This window comes from Galendromus occidentalis, unplaced genomic scaffold (genome assembly GCF_000255335.2).
Source record: "Galendromus occidentalis unplaced genomic scaffold, Mocc_1.1 scf7180000077527, whole genome shotgun sequence".
Lineage (NCBI taxonomy): Eukaryota > Metazoa > Arthropoda > Arachnida > Mesostigmata > Phytoseiidae > Galendromus > Galendromus occidentalis.
Window position 1 is genome coordinate 1,758,908 of NW_003805515.1, and position 17,169 is coordinate 1,776,076.

General features: G+C 51.6%; 1 protein-coding gene and 1 long non-coding RNA gene across 2 annotated transcripts; both read right to left on the reverse strand.

The window, feature by feature from the left end:
- Nucleotides 1-5,409: 5,409 nt before the first annotated feature.
- On the reverse strand, nt 5,410-6,733 carry LOC100901798 (uncharacterized). Its single transcript, XR_001951234.1, has 2 exons — nt 6,230-6,733; nt 5,410-6,121 (listed from the first exon to the last, which is right to left on the reverse strand). It is a non-coding gene; the product is annotated as an uncharacterized LOC100901798 (long non-coding RNA).
- A 995-nt stretch (nt 6,734-7,728) lies between these two features.
- Nucleotides 7,729-16,475, reverse strand: Nrg (Neuroglian). The gene is made up of 11 exons (XM_029112789.1): nt 16,282-16,475; nt 14,203-14,425; nt 13,809-13,927; nt 13,073-13,339; nt 12,195-12,958; nt 11,181-12,080; nt 10,408-11,022; nt 10,124-10,254; nt 9,576-9,738; nt 8,179-8,392; nt 7,729-7,951 (listed from the first exon to the last, which is right to left on the reverse strand). The coding sequence occupies exons 1-11, from the start codon at nt 16,473-16,475 to the stop codon at nt 7,729-7,731; spliced, it is 3,813 nt and encodes a 1,270-aa protein (XP_028968622.1).
- Nucleotides 16,476-17,169: the final 694 nt, after the last annotated feature.

Below are 17,169 nucleotides of genomic sequence, written 5' to 3' on the forward strand. Positions count from 1 at the left end.
GGCTCCGGGGCTCTCTCCCGATAATTTGCGTCTGCGAGATCAGCGATGACCGCAGGTCAAGGCATCAACGGAGCCCTAGGTGCTCTCGGAGCATTGTACTTACTCATTCAGGCGGATGGTCTACTATGTCCGATAAGTTTCTCGTCATAATCTAGATTCGCCCCGCCATCAAAATCCACTCTCTGAATGAAGGGTCCATGGTACGCCGTTAGGTCAGTGAAGCCGTCGTCGGCGGCGGTGCTCCAGACTCCCAATCGATATCTTCTGGTTCGATGGAAGCGTCAACGAGGAGACTTCCTCGAGGCGATTCTCATGTAGACCGATTATGGAACGGGGAACGCCCCGTCCATGCGAAGCTCTTCAGATATCGCTACTGTCGGAATCGCTTCACGGAAGACTTCTGTCAAAATTCGGAAAATGCGCGAAGGGACGAATTCTGAACTCCTCAGCCGCCTCCCGTGAATTAGCGTATGAGTATTCCTGGAAGGAACTTTGGGAAACAGAGAGAGAGCGCATTCGATTGTTTGACAGCCCGGACGAATTTCCTAACTGGACCGTCATTTCTAACGGGTCGGCTGAAAACGTGCCTTTGGAGGAAGCCCTTCGGATTCCCTCGATTTTTCGTCTCGTAGCGCACATCTTCAAGTTGTTATGGCACCGGTCAAGGCTATTTCTGAAGAGCCGACCCGCTTCTGTGCGCATCGAGAGCAACCCTTCTGCGAAAAGAATTTCCTCTATCGATCAGCTCGCTTCCACTCGATGCAAGCTGGTGGATGACCCTTCTTCACCCGCTCCCGTTCGACCAGACGGAGCCCCTTCCCGTGATCGAGGGGCTTCCCGAAACCTTTTCTGATGTCGCTGAAACACCGTCAGCTTCGAATCAAAACGACAAGCTGTCTGCAATATCCATGCGGGACGGTCGACTCGACCAGTCAAGCAGATACGTGTGACGATTCGGACTCGCGTCCGCTGAGCGTATCTTTGAGTGGGAAAAGCTCTCCAGTCGGTTATATCTCTAAGTACGCTGATATTGAAGCGGCCACTAGGACTGGCCGCATCAGTCTTACGGAAACTCGGGCTGACAGCAATCAACAAGCGAGCGAGCGAACGAGTCAGCAGCCGCGCAGTCTAGCAGGACAGCAGGATGCCGCGCAGGTTGACCCGTGGATAAGGAGCCGGTGCCGAGCATTGAGAAGAAGATGACACCGTTTATCCGCGATCCCACCACGCAGTCTGTGGATCTCCTGGCCGAATGCACTCGCACAACATTACCCCGCCGGTCCAGTTTGATGTGAGACGCGTATCGTCTGTGCGGAACAGACAATCCAGCCCAGTGAGATTTCAGAGGGAGGATCGAGCAAGATTTATTCGGAGATTGATTGCATCATGTAACAGGTCCAATGTGTACTTTGCAATGACGATTATCGTAACTGATGCTGTTGCTGCTGCTGGTGATGATGCCCGCGTTTCTCCTGCTTTTAGATTGAGTGCTCCGGATGAATACAGGATCTCGCCGACAATCACCGGATTAGACCGGTTTTTCTAGCTCATTCCATCTGACAGATTCTCAAGATCCCGGATAGACCTAGAAGCGTTTAAGCACGCCTATCTCGACTGCTCGCTCACTCGCTAGATGGGGTCCTCGACTCGAAAGCATCCAACGGCGTCGGAAGTTCTTCTCCAAGCCAGAATGAAGTCAAGCGAAAAATCGGCCCTTCGCCCCCCTCTTCGGAGGGGAGAAAAATAATTCCCGTGGTGATCGAACAAACCCGACTCATTTTCAGGATGGATGATTCGTCACGAGAATTTTAGCGTTATTTACGTTCACATAGATCTGGAGACCAGGAAATATTTCGCTTCCGCGATCGGGAGGTGACCTCATTCCGATTCGCTCGCTCCCAAGAGGCTCTGGGAACCCTGCGGGAAAGATCGGAGGGGCTTTTGTTTCGAGCTTTCCGTACATCTCATGCCGGTTCGCATTGCATAAGTTGACGTTGCCTCGACGAGCTCAGCAGCGACCGCAGATCGAAAGTCCGAGTCCGACGCCTGGGTTCTTCCTCCTTTTTACGGAAACCGATGGTGGCTTTCTCCGTCTTCGGGTCTACGGACCTTCTCTTGCGTGAGCGTCCTAACCAGAGAATAGCAGAAGATAAGGACTCATCCGCGAAAATCTCTCACAGACAAGATATGAATATTCGCAGGGATCGTCCATTCCTGCCGATGAGACGCAGTAGGCTTCATCGTGTGATTCAAATAAATATCGTGCTGGATCCATGTATCGACGGACGGTCAAGTGGCTCGTTGAGGGTCTTCCGGGCAGAAAAAATGCGCAATCTCCACGTGCGACGGCAAAATGAAAAAGCCGATAGTGGATGGGAACATTCCAAAGTTATCCGCGATCTCACGCTGAAGTATGTTCACTCTCGATGAGCTCAACCCTTTCGAATGATCTTGAGCACTAAAACGCCGACGCCGGTGTTGTCGCCGTAGTGCCCCAATGGTGGCGGCGTCCGTGGCGATAGGGATAGTTGTCGACCTGTCGAGAGAATGGTTGAATATCATCGAACATGATGAAAGAGATGAGCTCGTACGCGAATTTTCAGTCTAATGCAGCGGACGGCATCGAGGAGTGGTTCTTTTCGTTGCGTGACCACCGCCGCCCGGAGCGTCGTCTTCGTGTGCTGGACGGGTTTAAGGTCAGAAGTTTCAGGCCAAGGTGAGACCTGCATAAAATTCCAGTGTCAGGCCCCGTTGATTTCGGCGACAGTTTCGAGTTGTGAATTCATCATTTTCGGCTTGAACGCCTGGGCGGAGAGCTGCGGTAAACTTCGACTCCCGAATCGGTGTCCCGCTCGGGAGGAGATCGATGCAGGGTACGGAAACGATAGAAGTGATGATGGCTCCGCTCGAACGGTCAATCGCCTCCATCGATTCTATTCGGAGTGGCGCTCGAAATGAAACTTTGTCGTCATTCGGAGGAACTGGACTTGAGGCCCGCTTTAAAGACGATTGAGAGCTTCCGGGTCTCGAAAACGATATCGAGATCGAATTTCGTGGGCACTTCGCGACACAAGGGCTGTTCTGCGCCACGAAAAAATCCCGTTTGGAATGCTCGTCCCGTGAACTATCGTTCCGGATGATCTCTACTTGAGATTGTGTTGCGAATGTTCTAAGAAAGCGCAGCTCCGCAAGCGCACTGCGGCCTTGTCTTAGCTACTTCAAATGCCTGATACGACAGGCTTCGTATTCGAGCACATTGAGAGCTAGTCAATGAGATCGTTCAAGATCCCGTACCCGCGTATCTGGAGAATGAAACATAAATTCTACGCTCGACCGTCCTTAGCTAGTCACCGAAGGCTGAGACGCTTCTGTTCGTCTGACCTCGCGTTGATTGCCCTTAACGAGAAAGATCGCGTTTCTCGGGCGTTCTTGTGAGAGTTGGCCGCGGCATAGTTCACCTCTATGGATGATCGATTCGAGCTCGTGCTGCATTTCATCCATCCGAAGCTGGAGTCTGAGCGGATGGATGAGCCAGCCCCCGATTTTTTTCTGAATCTAAGACCAATGAGCTCAGCGCGGGGAATGGAGAAAAGAAAGAAGTATGCCTACGTGCTGGGCTTCCGCGAACAAACCACGAACTCTTCGGAATAAGCCCCCTCCCCTCGATTCGAGGATTCTCCGATCGGAGACTGTGCGCATGAGCTCTCGTAATCGTCGAACCCGGAGAACGTTTCAAAGTTCTGCGCATCCGGCTAACTGTCATTAGAGCTCATTGTCAAGAGTCTCCCCGTAGGAGTTGAATACGGCTGGCCGAGAGATGAATGTCGGCCGACCCCAGGACTCGATGTGTTTCTAGTCTTGATCTCGGGTGCATGCTAATTTTGCGGATTCACCTGCGCGTGACGACGGTGTCAATCCAGGCTAATCTCGAAACGTTCTATCAAAGCGGTCGTATTACACGACGGAAGATGCGAAGATTACTCTGCTCGCTCCCGGTGTATCTTCGAAGAGGAGACCCAGCGTCGTGACATCATGGTGACGGAGGATGACCGCGCTATCACAATAAAATTTAACCGTCACAAAACATAAAAAATCATTCCGCTCGAATGAATTAGGACTCCCTCGGAAATCCTGTCGCTAAGCACAAAGCTTTCCTCAAGGGCTTCTCGAACAGTTACTTACAGACGATTCACAAAGGAAGAACCGCCGGAAACGATAGTATCAGTAGGAGGCTACCATTCAGACACCGCGATAGATACTATTCCGACTGAAGAAAATTCTCGGGGATCGTACGAATCATTAGACAGCGGGTCTACTGTTTTTGATACCAGACGGGACACCACCTCAATGTTATCAATCGGTGTCTACAAGCAGGCATCGCGAGAAACCGAAGCCTCGCGAGAGACCCTCGAGAATATTTGGCTCTGTGCCGCCGCGATGGTTCTTACTTGTCACAGCCTTTTCCTTCCGTTTGTTTTGAAGAAGTCAGAAACCATCTCGAGATAATCAAGGAGTATTTTGATCTAAGGGTGGAGACCGCCTTCCTGCGAAAAAACACTCCAACAGGGCGGACACTCGATGGAGCATTCACGAATTCGGTCGAGGTACGCTAAAGCTTGCAACTTCAACTTCGATTTCCCGAGGACGAAGAGCTTGCAACTTCGACTTCGATTTCCCGAGGACGAAGAGCTTGCCGGGGAGGGCCGGAGAACTCTACGGAGAGTTCCAATCAAAAGAAACATCCGATACCGCTCGGCGTGTCTATCTAGCAGGGTTTGAGACAGTTACGCTTCTCTCCGGACTTCCCCCGCGAATCGATAGGCGTACCGTAATTCTTCTGTCGCTCCCGGTAGCTGTTCGAGATAATTGTGGTTGGACGGAGAAGAGAAAACGTCCCTTACGCGGGATTTCTATTGCTTCCCTCGGAAAGCGAAATGCCCTCTCCAGGTGGATGGTTCTCGACGATCTACGTCTACCTTCTTCGTCGGACGGGATCGATTCCGGTCGTTTCCGCAGGTTGTGCGCTTCCCTTATATGCATGTCAGTACGGCATATCCCGCTTACAGATTTGATAGGAGAGGATCCGTTCGGATATTTAGTCGAATCTTCGCACCGAAGCGCCAAATAATTAAAATTGAGATCAAAGCCGCAGCTTCTTTCGGCATCACGTTTCGGATTCCGGAAAATATCTCTAGCTTCCGTATATAGCCATTGCGATTCCCTGTCCTCTGACGGGGGAATATCCATGGACAAAGGCCAGAGAATAGAACGAATGAATGAGCGGGAGTTCCGCCACTTCGCGAGGAACATTGCATGCTCAACCCCGTCATGAATCATGTTCGGAACTGTGTCAGGCTCTGTCTCTACTTCTGTCGACTCGTTCGACGGGAAATCATTACTCGGAGAGAATTGTTAAATAAATTTCACATTTATTTTCTGGTTCTCCTTTGAATACATAGTCAATAGTGATAATAATGGTAATGAAATGGTCTTATCAGTCGGTCGGTCAATCAATCAATCATTCGATCAATCATCATCGGACGACGGTTGGCGCACTCGAGCCCGCTTGTCGTCTCATTCGTCTAGATATTTACACTCATGGTTCGTTTTCCTGGAGGCGTGGTCTCGGCGGCCGTCGTCGCTTCGAGTCTATGGGGCTTGGGAAGAGAATACTCAAACTAGGCGTAAGGCAGTTCGATTAGCGTTTTGGGGTGGATCAATGGATGCCTTCGCATCGCACTAAGAAATGGATTCAGTGGGCAGTGGACTCATTTCCGATTAATCTCCGGATGACTGATATAGGATTTTTGCGCAGATTCGTGAAGAGATTCGGAGGAAATAGGTTAGGGTGGGTAGATGGGGGCGTGGAATGTCGGAAGGATAAGTGATAGGGCGGGAGGGATCAGTGTGGTGGATGCGAAGCACACCTCTACCGTGCCGTCAGACCTTCGCAACCGTCTCGAAGAGCCCGTCCTGACGTCCCCAGAATGGCATTGGCGGCGATAACATTGCGATCAGTTTGATACGCGCCAATACCCCGGTCTCTCGCTCGAGTCATGCGATCTCCGTGCATTATTATCTGCATATTTGGCTGGTAACTTGCTTTGCTCCGTGAGGCTCCCTGCGAAAGAACGAAAAATTATGATTCAAGGTCTGAACCCTTGCTCGGGATGCAGCTCTAGGGAAACCAAATTAATTGCGAGTATCTCATTCAGAATCCTGAACTCACCTTGGCCGACGGTAGAAGGGGCAACAGCGACCAAGGCCGGAACCACGTCGCCAAGTAGGACAAACCACGGTATGTCTCCGTGAGCAACTCGACTCAAGCACTCGAAAGCACGGTGCCTTCTAGATGATTTTGGTGCCGGCTTCGCCGCATTGGTCACGGAGACAGGTTTCTAGAGTGAGTGAAGCAAGCTTCCGTGCTAGGCATTCAGACCGGGATCTTGAGTGTAAATTTTCCACTGTGGGGCTTCCGCGTTCTTCACTCTGCTCAATCCTTCTAGGTAGAACCGATAGCTAGCAAACACACCTCTAGTACATACGAAAGGAACACAAAAATGAATTTCGCTCGATCAGATTATCGAGCGCCACTAGCAAAATTAAGCAAACGTCCGCGAATCGCTCGTGAACCACTCGGTACCTTGGGTATGCAGACAAGTTAATATGTCAGCAGTGTGGATGAGGGAAATTATTTTCGCGTCGCGTTCAAATAATCAGAGAGCTGCGCGGTGGCACACACCGCTCATCGCTCTCAGTTTTCTCTCTCAAGGACAGAAATGGTCGATTCCCGTACTCGGTTTGAGACAAAAAATATGGAGCTTCGCTCCTGGAATGTTTGGACAAGACAGAAGGAAATCGAAGTAACTCTCCAATAAATATATAAGAATAAATTAAATTGATAAACCCTTCAAGAGTGGCAATGAAGCGTCGGAATGGGTTTGCTCAACCTCGAGAAGTTTCACTCACCACAATTTTTAGCGTAATCGAGAGATTTCGACTCAATCAGTCCTTGCAGGACTTGCAAAAAAACTACAGCCGACATCGAGAGAGTTCAGCGTACGAACCCGAGCCGCGGGACGGATTCATCCGATCGAATGGGAGACGATCTCCAAATTAGTGAACATTGAATCAGGAAGTTCAGGTACGCCCGACGGATTTTCCGCGATTTGTTTCCAACCGTAGAGCCCACCGCGAGCTCGACGCTGTTCTCTCTGTCAACCGGGCTTGGTACCAAGGCGATTCTCGGCGGCTGGAAAGTCATTCCGCCTCTGAATCGGCTTTGTCATTAAACAGGGCATCGTTTAATATACAAATTTAATACAGGGGCTCATGGCCATATAGAATAATTCTCTCTCTCTCTGTCTATGTTAAGGTCGATCGACAGTTTCCCGCCCTCCGTCATCTGGCTCATCTTCTCCGCGGAGTAACAAGACTGTGGCCCTATCGAAGAATTCCGTCGCTCTTACGTGTTCTAAGTCTGTCGTCTTCTCTTACAGTTGTGGCAGTTCGCAATGGAGTGCGCCGCGACCCTACGGCTCTCTGTGGCAGATGAAGCTCACCGATGAGTGGTGGTCACTTCCACCGACCAATAACTCTAACATGCTCCCTCCGTACGCTCTGTTGGGAAGTTTTCCATCTCGCACGTCGATCGGCACGAGGATGCCCATGATGCTGATGATGATGATGAGGATGAGAACGATGTCGTCCGGCGGCTCCCGCCTCAATTTAGACGAAGGTGGCGAGAGCAGACGGCGCGTTGGGGTCGTGGCTCGGCATCTGAGCCCTCGTGGATTTCCGGCCCTTCTTGACGCCGTACTGGCCAATGAAGGATCCGTCTTCGCCAAACTCTCCTGCTTCTCCGTCTCCGTATTCTGCTAGCGAATCGCTCTCGGAACCTCCACGGCTTGACTGCAGCGACGTTCGGGAACCAGCTCTACGGGGACCCGCCCTGAGAAGGAAAACACTCGTAAATTAGAAGCCAATTGAGTTCGTTTGGGAGAATCAGTCCAACATTCCGACGTCGAATATCGGAACAACCACACCGGAGTGACGCACGGTCGTAACGACTCAGAAATCGAGCTAAAGAAAGACATTGTCGTCGATCGTAGAGCCCTTTTTCGGATTTCTAGCGGATTTAGAAGCTTTAGATTTCCAGCTTTGGCGGAGTTCGCTTACGGTTTGGTGTACTCGTTGAAGCCGCCCTCTTCAGGGTAGCCATCGATTTCCCTGCCTTGCGCCAACTCCTTTTCGTGCACCGAATACTTTCCACCTCGATTTCTTTTGATCAAACAGACGATCATCAGAAGCAGGAGGAGCAGCGCAATCGCGCACATCATCCCGATGAACCAGGCAGCGTTTGCCACATCGTCCTGCGAGTCGCGGTGGATTGCTGCAATGGAGAAGAGATTTAATTTGTAATCGGAGAATCGCAAAGAATTTCACCGGACCCGCGAACCGGGTCGATCCTCTCGAAGAACAACAACGCTCGCTGCATGGAATCCGCTCACATCCCGAATCACCCAGTCGAAAATCCCGAAAATATGATTCCCCAGTTTACCCCCATTCGTAGGACGTCGAGCACCTGCTGACGGCCCAAAACCAAGAACCCCTAGTCCGGAGTTCGCCGTCGCCATCGGGCTGCTATCGGACTGACCGAATGCGTCTCTGTTCGCCTGAACGGTCCACAGACTGCTTGGATGATGTGTCCACAGAAAGGGAGCTCGGACTTTGAAAAGAACTTTGCTCAGCGAATTTTCCTCATCGAGCTTGGAGGCACCAAGCAGAAAACCAGAGAGACAGAGACAGGGAAGAATGAAGGCGGGCAGACAGAAAACTGCTTGACGTATTCCCTGTTGAGGCACGATAGTCCATAGGTCGCATAAATCGTCAACACAACGTACTCCAGCTCATTTCAAAGCAAATATTCGCAAAGTACAACGCACACTTCATTCTTCCACCGCCACCACCACCACGGCCGCCGCACATATCCTTGTTCGCGCTCTGAACTCGCAGGTGGGCGAATTTATAAATAGCGACGACGATCCTAATCCTCGCCACAAAGTTAAACTCGAATCCCTTCCTGGGAACTCCAGTTGCTGGTTTGCTCAACGGTGCGGCGGGTGGATTCAGCTCTCAGTGTAACTAGTTTGTTGGCGGACACTCGTTCTCTTTTCCCTTGTTGGTCCAGCCACGAAAGCACGACACGAAACATCCGCGATTCGAACTTCGGATCGGAACTAGGAGACACAACGGTGCATAAATGACATATTCCGGACTACAAGGAACGATGCGAACAGAGTGGAGAGGGTATATCGGAGCAGTCGGAGATTGTCGGCCGGCAAGATGCACTTCGCCAATAGTTGCCGTTGTCGGTCGAGTCGACACAGTTTTCAGACACTGCCACCACTTACATTCATTCAGCGCGCGGTCTATTCGGCCGCCCGGAGTGTCAGCGAGTCCGCCGACCGTAGACATTTAGGCGAAAACAAAGCTGCCACTCGAATTCTCGATGAATGGCATAAATGGGCTGAACTAAAACAATGGTCTCGGCCTGATGGATCTCGACAACTTACCGACATCACTGGTGACAACTTCTTCGATTTTGGAGAACGTTTTATAGTCTCCGTCTAGGGAGATGACGCGCATTTCGTACACCTTCCCTGGGTAGAGACCTTTGACGATTTGCGTTTCGTCTTCATAGTTTTTCTGAGTCTTCTCCCATGGATCGCTACTTCCCTGAAACGAGGAATGAACGAATCAAATAGAGATCTCGCGAGAAGATGATCAGCGGTACGGGAATCGGATCCAGCCGCGGGTCGCAGAATCGTCGTTTCGGATCGCGGACTGACATTGATCTGGCCGTGTGTCTTTTTAAAACAACCAAGACCACAATAGCGTCAACCGTCAGGGAATTGTCCCATGTCTCCAAACGTCCGCTGGTTCCGTCGCGCCGTCTATCCATCGTCAACGACCAAGTACGACGGCTCCGGTCGCCTTGACACCGGCGGAAAAAAATCAGACCACTCAAGGTGATCGAGGCTGTCCCGGATGATTCATCCTGAGCTGAATTTGTTCGAACTGATTTCATATGATCGCAGTCTGATTGTGGGAAGCCACGTACTTTTAGACGATATTCGACTTGGAAAGCTGAGCCGGGTCGATTAGTGTTAGGGAGCCACGTCACTCGCACAGAAGCAAGCCCGTCCTGTTCGGGCTGCAGAGACCAGACAAAATCGGGGACGTCGGGCTTGGCTGCAGGGGAAAAAGCACGTCAGTCACGTTTTCGTTCGTTGCGTGACCCCGGTCGGGCACGTCTGCGGTGTCAATGCCGCTGCTTTTCTGATTCTTGTTATGATGATGCTGATATCGAGCGCCGACCACTCCGGGCATCCGATCGAGACTCACCTGCGAAACTGTCTCCAGCGGTGCTTACTTCTATGAAGTAAGGCTCCCCTTTTCCTTTCAAAGTGGCAGCCTTGATCGTTATTCGGTATTTGGTGTTCGATCGGAGATTTGCCAACTTAGCTCGCGTCTCCAGGGGATCGTTGATCGGAGATCTCTCGACCGCGGCACCGAGAGTCGTTCCCCGGACTTCTTCATAGCTAATATGATAACCCGTGAGTCTGCCGTTCGGTTCGAGAGGTTTCCTCCAAATGAGGTATATTCCACTAGAGCCCATGGGGAAACCGTCGAACGAGGCTACGGGGCCTGGAGTCCCCTCCGGGGTTTCGAAACTTCTCGTCTCGCTCTCATCGCTCTCGTGCTGCTCGTTGAAAACTCGAACTTGGACGTAGTTCATGGTGTTCGGTTTGAAAATTTTTGCGACCGCGTGTGTCTGATTTGAGGGAACGACCAGTTCTCGCATTTTATCTTTTCCTTCCTCGTTGGTCCACGTCTGTATTTTGTAGCCTTTGAAATGGCCGTTCACAGATTCTGGCGATACGGGTCGCCAGCGAAGTTCGGCGGTTTTTCCGTCCGGAACTCCGACAACCCTGAACTCCTGGGGGACTTCACTGGGCTCTGAAATGACGGGGTGGCTTTCTGTTAGAGCTTTGCATTGACTGACTGAGTGAGACAAGCGCGTTTCATCATCTGACATCGAAATCGGAGAACATCCGGTCGATTGATCCGGAACCCATGAATTGTCTCGGAATATCGAAACGACCTCGGAAACTCACTGTCTTCGCCCGAATACCCGATGACTTCCACCGCGTGGGTGTGGGCGGCACCCCGCCGGTTGTGGGCTTCGACCTTTATCCGGTAGGGTTTGAAGACCGGCATCCCGTACTTGGCGATGCTGCCCTGCCGCCAGTCCTGGATGTCTTCGGTGATCCAGGACGATTCGTCGGCGGTGTTTTCAGTGTCTTTCCGCTTGTATTTGACTCGATAGAAAAACCCAGGGGCGTTGTGCTCAATTGGAGGCATCGGAGTCCAGGAAATTACCAGGTTGTCTTTCTGTGTACCCCTCCCGGCGACTTTGTCGGGATTTTTGTGAGGTATCGATTCGGCCGTCGTGCATCGCATCGACGTTTCGGATGGCGGGGACGGTCCGATCTTGTTTCGGGCGATCACCCGGAACGTGTAGTTGGCCCACGGCGACATCGATACCTTGAAGCGGGTGTCGGGGGCCGGGATATTGGCGAACGCGTCCTCCCAAGTGTCGGGCGCGAAACTGGTGTTGTACTGGATCGTGTACGACAGGATGGGCGCTCGACGGTCACCGTTAGGCTTCCATTCTACGAGGGCCGTGTACTGATCGCAGGTGACTTTTACGATCGAGGGTGAGTTCGGTACGTCCTGAACGGTGAGGGTTGCTGACGCAGTGTCCTTATCGAGCTCCGTCTTGGCGACACATGTGTACCGACCCGAATCCAATTCGAGCGTTCGCGTGATTGTCAGAGAATTGTCACTCGCTTTGATCATACGAGGATCGCGTTCGAAGTCGATGAGCTCGTCGTTGAAGAGCCAATTGATCGTCAGGTCGAGAGTGGGGTCCGCCTGAGCGTTGCATCGGAACACGGCGCTCTTCTCCGCGGCCACCTCATAGTTCTCCGGCGGCTGAGTGATCAGAGTTCGGCCTGAAAGTTCGGAGGAGAAATGTTATATTCGAACTGGGTCCGTGATTCACTGGGACATCGACGGAAATTTCAGCATTCAGGAATGTTCAGGTCGTCCCGATGAGGACTCGGTACCTTTCACGTCCAAAGTTCCCGAGGCGCTCGTGTCTCCGAACTTGTTACTGGCTTGACAGGTGTATTCACCGTTGTCCGTGACCAGAACTTCGTTTATTTGAAGATCTCCCGAGTCCAAAACCTTGTATCGACCTCCGGTGAGTTCTCTACCCCCGGTGATCGAGTGGGCGTTGGTCTTGATCCATTTCACGGTTGGCTTTGGTGCACCGAAAACTCGGCACTTGAGAATCGCCGTCGAACCCACAACAGCTTGCGTTACTTGCTCGGGTGCCTCAATGATCGAGGGAGGGAGGGCGAGAACGTTGAGATAGAAATCTTTGAACGCGTAGCCGAGCGGGTTCGAAGCGTTGCATTGGAACACCGCGGTGTCTTTCTTTTCGAGACGTTCGATGGTGAGGAAATTTCCTTGGAGTTTCCGCCGAGGGCTGGCAGGAGCCTTCTCGATCGGCATCCCGTTGACAAACCACTGCAGTTTGGGCTCCGGGACCCCGGTGGCGTTACACTCGAAGGTCACGGTTTCCTCTTCGGCAGCGTCTTTTTTCTCTGGGGCTTTCACCCAGTACGGCGCCGCCTTGATTTTCACGTTCATCGAATGAGACTTCGGTGGGCCAACCCCGTTGCTCGCTGTGCACTCGTAGACACCTTCGTCTTCGAAGTCTGGGCTCTTGATTACCAGAGTTTTTCCGTAATTTACAGTCTCGACCCGGTTGCTGTTTTCAAGGCTCGAGGTTCCCTTTTTCGTCCAGCGAATTTGGGGGAGCGGTCTGCAATGGGGCGGAACAGTATCGAGAGATTAGAGTCGGTGGACCGGGGACGGGATGATGGAAAAAATCGAATTCGCCATTAAGAAGATCCGGCTCAACGAGGAAGTCACTTACGTTCCGCCGAAAATGCAGTGCAGCTCATGTCTCTTGCCTCGCAGAGGATCTTGCTGAGGCCCCGAGGTGTACTGATGCACTGGAGGTACTTCGGTTTTCCCCGTGGAACTCTTGGGTTCAACCTTAAGCACAACCTTATTACCAATTTTGTATTCTCTGCGAAAATGCGATGTGGCAGAACACGTGTAAACAGCGTCCGCCAGTGAGTCAGCGCGAAGCACCTGGCTAAAGTGAAGTTTCCCCTCTGGATCTGCAGTAATCCTGGAACTGCAAATTCGGAAAAAAAATCTCATTAGGAACCTCTCGTGGTTCTAATCGATAATAATCATATGAGCTTCCAGAGGGGAGGGAGTTGCCTCATTCCATCGCATGGCCTAAGGCAACATGGGAGTCTCCGCGTGTTGCTCTCTCAATTCATCCTCTTTCCTCGTTGACGAGTTCTGGGGAGGCTTGAACAAACACATGTTCTAATTCCTCCTACCCGAGGGACACAACGGCGGAAGCAGCAGTCGGTAAGATTTGAATCGGAGGCTATAGGTGCCAGAATATCTCAGGTTCAGGAAGAAATCCTTGAGACTCGAGATCGACGCAACTCTCAGTCGAAGCTACGCCGTATCGAATTTTCGCTCCGCTTGAGCTTCAGAAGTCTATTCGCAAACTTCGATCTCGTTCTAGGAATCCCTTTATCGGTATCGAATCGTGAACGTGGTATTTGCGTCGACTTCGATTTTCGTACCTGTTGAACGATCTCAACGCTCCATTGCCAGACTGTATCAACCAGAAGACTGATGGGGCTGGATAGCCCTGCGGTGGCTTGCAGTCTAATGATAGCGGCTCTCCTTCCATGACGAATATCTGGAAGATGAAAATCCAGACTCGAAAAGGGAATCTCCGATGATGGCAACAGGCGTATCGATTCCGACGTTGCATTACACCTTATTTCTCATTATTATTTTCTTATTTATTATTTCTTATTTGATGAGCGAGACCTAATCACAAGTGAAGACCGCACTGTCGGCCGACCTTGCACGGCTTCAGTCAACAACTAACGAGCAGCAGAGAACATTGACCCTGTGGTCCTGAGGAGATTACTTTCATATCCTAGCAGATTCGGTAGACGATGATCTCACCTCTTGTGTTTTGTCGTCGGCAAAGTTGCTGAGTTCGGATTTCCTAAGGAAAACCGCGTTTGATACTGAGGTTCCATATTGATTGGTAGCCTTGCATTGATACAAGCCTTCATCGACGTCGTCGGGCTTGGTGAATATCAAAGTGCCTCGTTTGGGTTGTTTGCTGATTCTTTTATCGTACGAAACGTAATCGAAGACTCGACCGTTCTTGATCCATTCATACCTGCGGAGGAGAAGAAGTGGAGGCTGCTTAGAAATGCTGTCTTGGAACAGACGCACGGGGGATCGATTTCGAATGATCGTGTGACGGATCGACCAGGGCGATGATGAGACTCTGAACAGAAATGTGCACGTCACGCTGCAACGCCCCATGAATTTTCTGGGACGTCTATGAATCTTCCCCCGATGAGGTGGAGCGTCTGGATGCCTCAAGTCCCTCGGATACCTTGATTGCCCTTATCGTCAGCCGGAAGCCAACCCGATATTGCGGGTCGTAGCCCCACGCCTCCATATCCACAAGCAAGCTTAATTACGAGGTTCGAGAGATCGTGGAGTTTATTTCGGCAGTCTGTGTCTTTGAAACAATATTTCCTCGTACGTGTGTGCGGGAGCTTGGGCGCGTTCTATTTCGAGAGGGAGCGCGCCAGCGACAACGTCCCGTCGCATCTGTCACAGATGGAACGCACCGAGAAATGTCGTCCATTTCTTCGGCAGAACTATGCGCGTGAGTCCTGAAAGCCCTCGAGTATCCATCGCTGCTCGCGAACTCCCGAGCTGTCAGGACTTCCGAGGAAGACTCGCAGCTCGCGGTCTCCTCTCGGTGAGGAAACTCGAAACTCATAGTCCGTGGACCATCAAAATGAGCCTCAAAACGTTTCCCTCTGAATGAAAGCGTTCTTGTCCCAGCTCAAAAAACGGCACGGAATGTCCAGCAGACAGACCGGCAGACCCCCCGAGCCGCCCCGCAGATTTGCATGCCGGTCACTTCGTAGCGAATCGGTGCCCAGCGCTGTCGACAAATGCAATATTTCGAGGGTGGATATTCAGAACAATCTTCTCGCGGGTCGAAAGCACGTCGGAGATTTCCATTGAGATGTCTTATTCGGCTCGATTTGCCGCTTGAGCGATTCCTACCAGCGCTGAACGAGGAAATGGGTCACCCGACGGGCACGAAAAACGGCAAGAGTGTGGCTGCACTCGCCTCTCAGGGATTCAGTGATTTCAGCGAATCATTTCCTTTAATTAAACTCACAGCGAACAATGCGCAAGGAAAGAAGAGAATGAGAGTTCTTTCCAATGGTGCAGCGCACACTTTGACGTCTGATGCGATCTCTTGCTTTCTCCGGGGACCTTTAATCGGGACAATGGTTCCGAGAAGAGAGCGCTCCCGTCGGGCAACCCGACCCCTTTGTCCACGTCTGGGACGAGACCGCGCGCTTTGGAGCTTCCCGTAATCGATGGTCGAGCTTCAGAATCAGAACCGTTACGCGGAAGACAAAAATCTGGCTCGAGGGCGGACGGAGCAAGCGAATTTCGTTGATCCAAGCTCCTCGTCCTCCCTGATTGGCGGACGAGTAGCTTGCACTTCCGTTTCGGCGGCTTGTCTACGATCAGGTGCTATTCTACGGGAGGAGATGCTCATGCTGAGAAAGGCGATGTTTATATCTTATAGTCGATCAGCGGCGACACCCGTTCCTCTGTTTACGCGGGTCGGCGACGATTTACATGAATCACACCGGCAGCCCCACTTCCATCGTCAGGCAAAAACACCACCAAGCCCGGAAGCATAGAAATGCTTTTTACGATCGGGGAGCTTCCGAGGACGTTTCTTCTGTTCGGTCGTCTCCGAAGCCATGCCGATTATTATTCTCGGCCGATCGAGCCTAGGAAAAGCGTGCAGCAGTCGGATTGATCTCTCTGAGACCCCGCGTCCGAAGTTCTGGGACTCATTGTGGGGCCGGGGCTGCCTTCCAAGACGTCCATCACTCGAGAAGTGAGAGCAACTCATCACCTATTCATTTCCTCACTGTATGCAAGTCGATCCGGGAGACTTCTCCAAGAGTCCTAGGATATACTCACTCTGGCTCAGGCGTTCCTTCCGCCTCGCATTCCAGTACGAAAGGCTTATCGGTTTCGTCCTGGCTTTGGGCAACCTGAAACAGCTGTTCGTGTTCCGGCTGTTTGATCATCATCGGTGGATGAGGCACTTGAGCCTGCGCAACGAATGCCATCGCCCCCAGGATGAGAGCGCACCAGCCAAACCGACGCTGCATGCTGATCGCTGGATGCCTCATCGTTTCGTTTAGCTGTAGATCGAGCTCGGCCTCGTTGCGTCACCCTGGAAAGATAAAAAAAAAATTTTCAGCTTCGATTCCCTTTCTCATCGAGAATTTAGCCGTATCCATCTCAGCATGGAGATCAGGGCGGGGCGGCGTGATTCTGCTCAGAAGCCTGATTCACAATATCCTCTCAAATTAATATTTAAACAGTCGCGTGGAGCTATTAGCTCGAATTGGCTTTTGCTGAGCCCAGAGCTGGAGCTCTTTCCCTTAGTTTCCCGTTTCATGCATATGTAAACATACAATATCTCGAAGCGCCCGTGTCCGCGACTCCACTTAGGAGCATATTGGATTATATTATGGAAAGGGGCATTTTGCACGCTCCATCGCCAAATGGGTCTTGATCAAAATTCCTGAGAAGCTTACTCTTGCCCACATTAGCATGCGGCGCAAGAGAGCATTTTCTTCGAGGGAGCCTGCGGGGAGCCGCAAAAGAGCCACTATCCCGCTGGTCTCGGTTCCCGCAAGTGCGGGAGGAGGGGGAGTTGCGATTTTCCCGAAACATTCTTGTCTGGCTGATTTCTCGGGCTGCCAGGTCTCGATATAAAACAAATGAAAGCATTATGACAGAAAATGCCCTGTCGGAATCCGCGAGCCGTCCCTAGAAGGGCATTGGTCTATTTGTCCC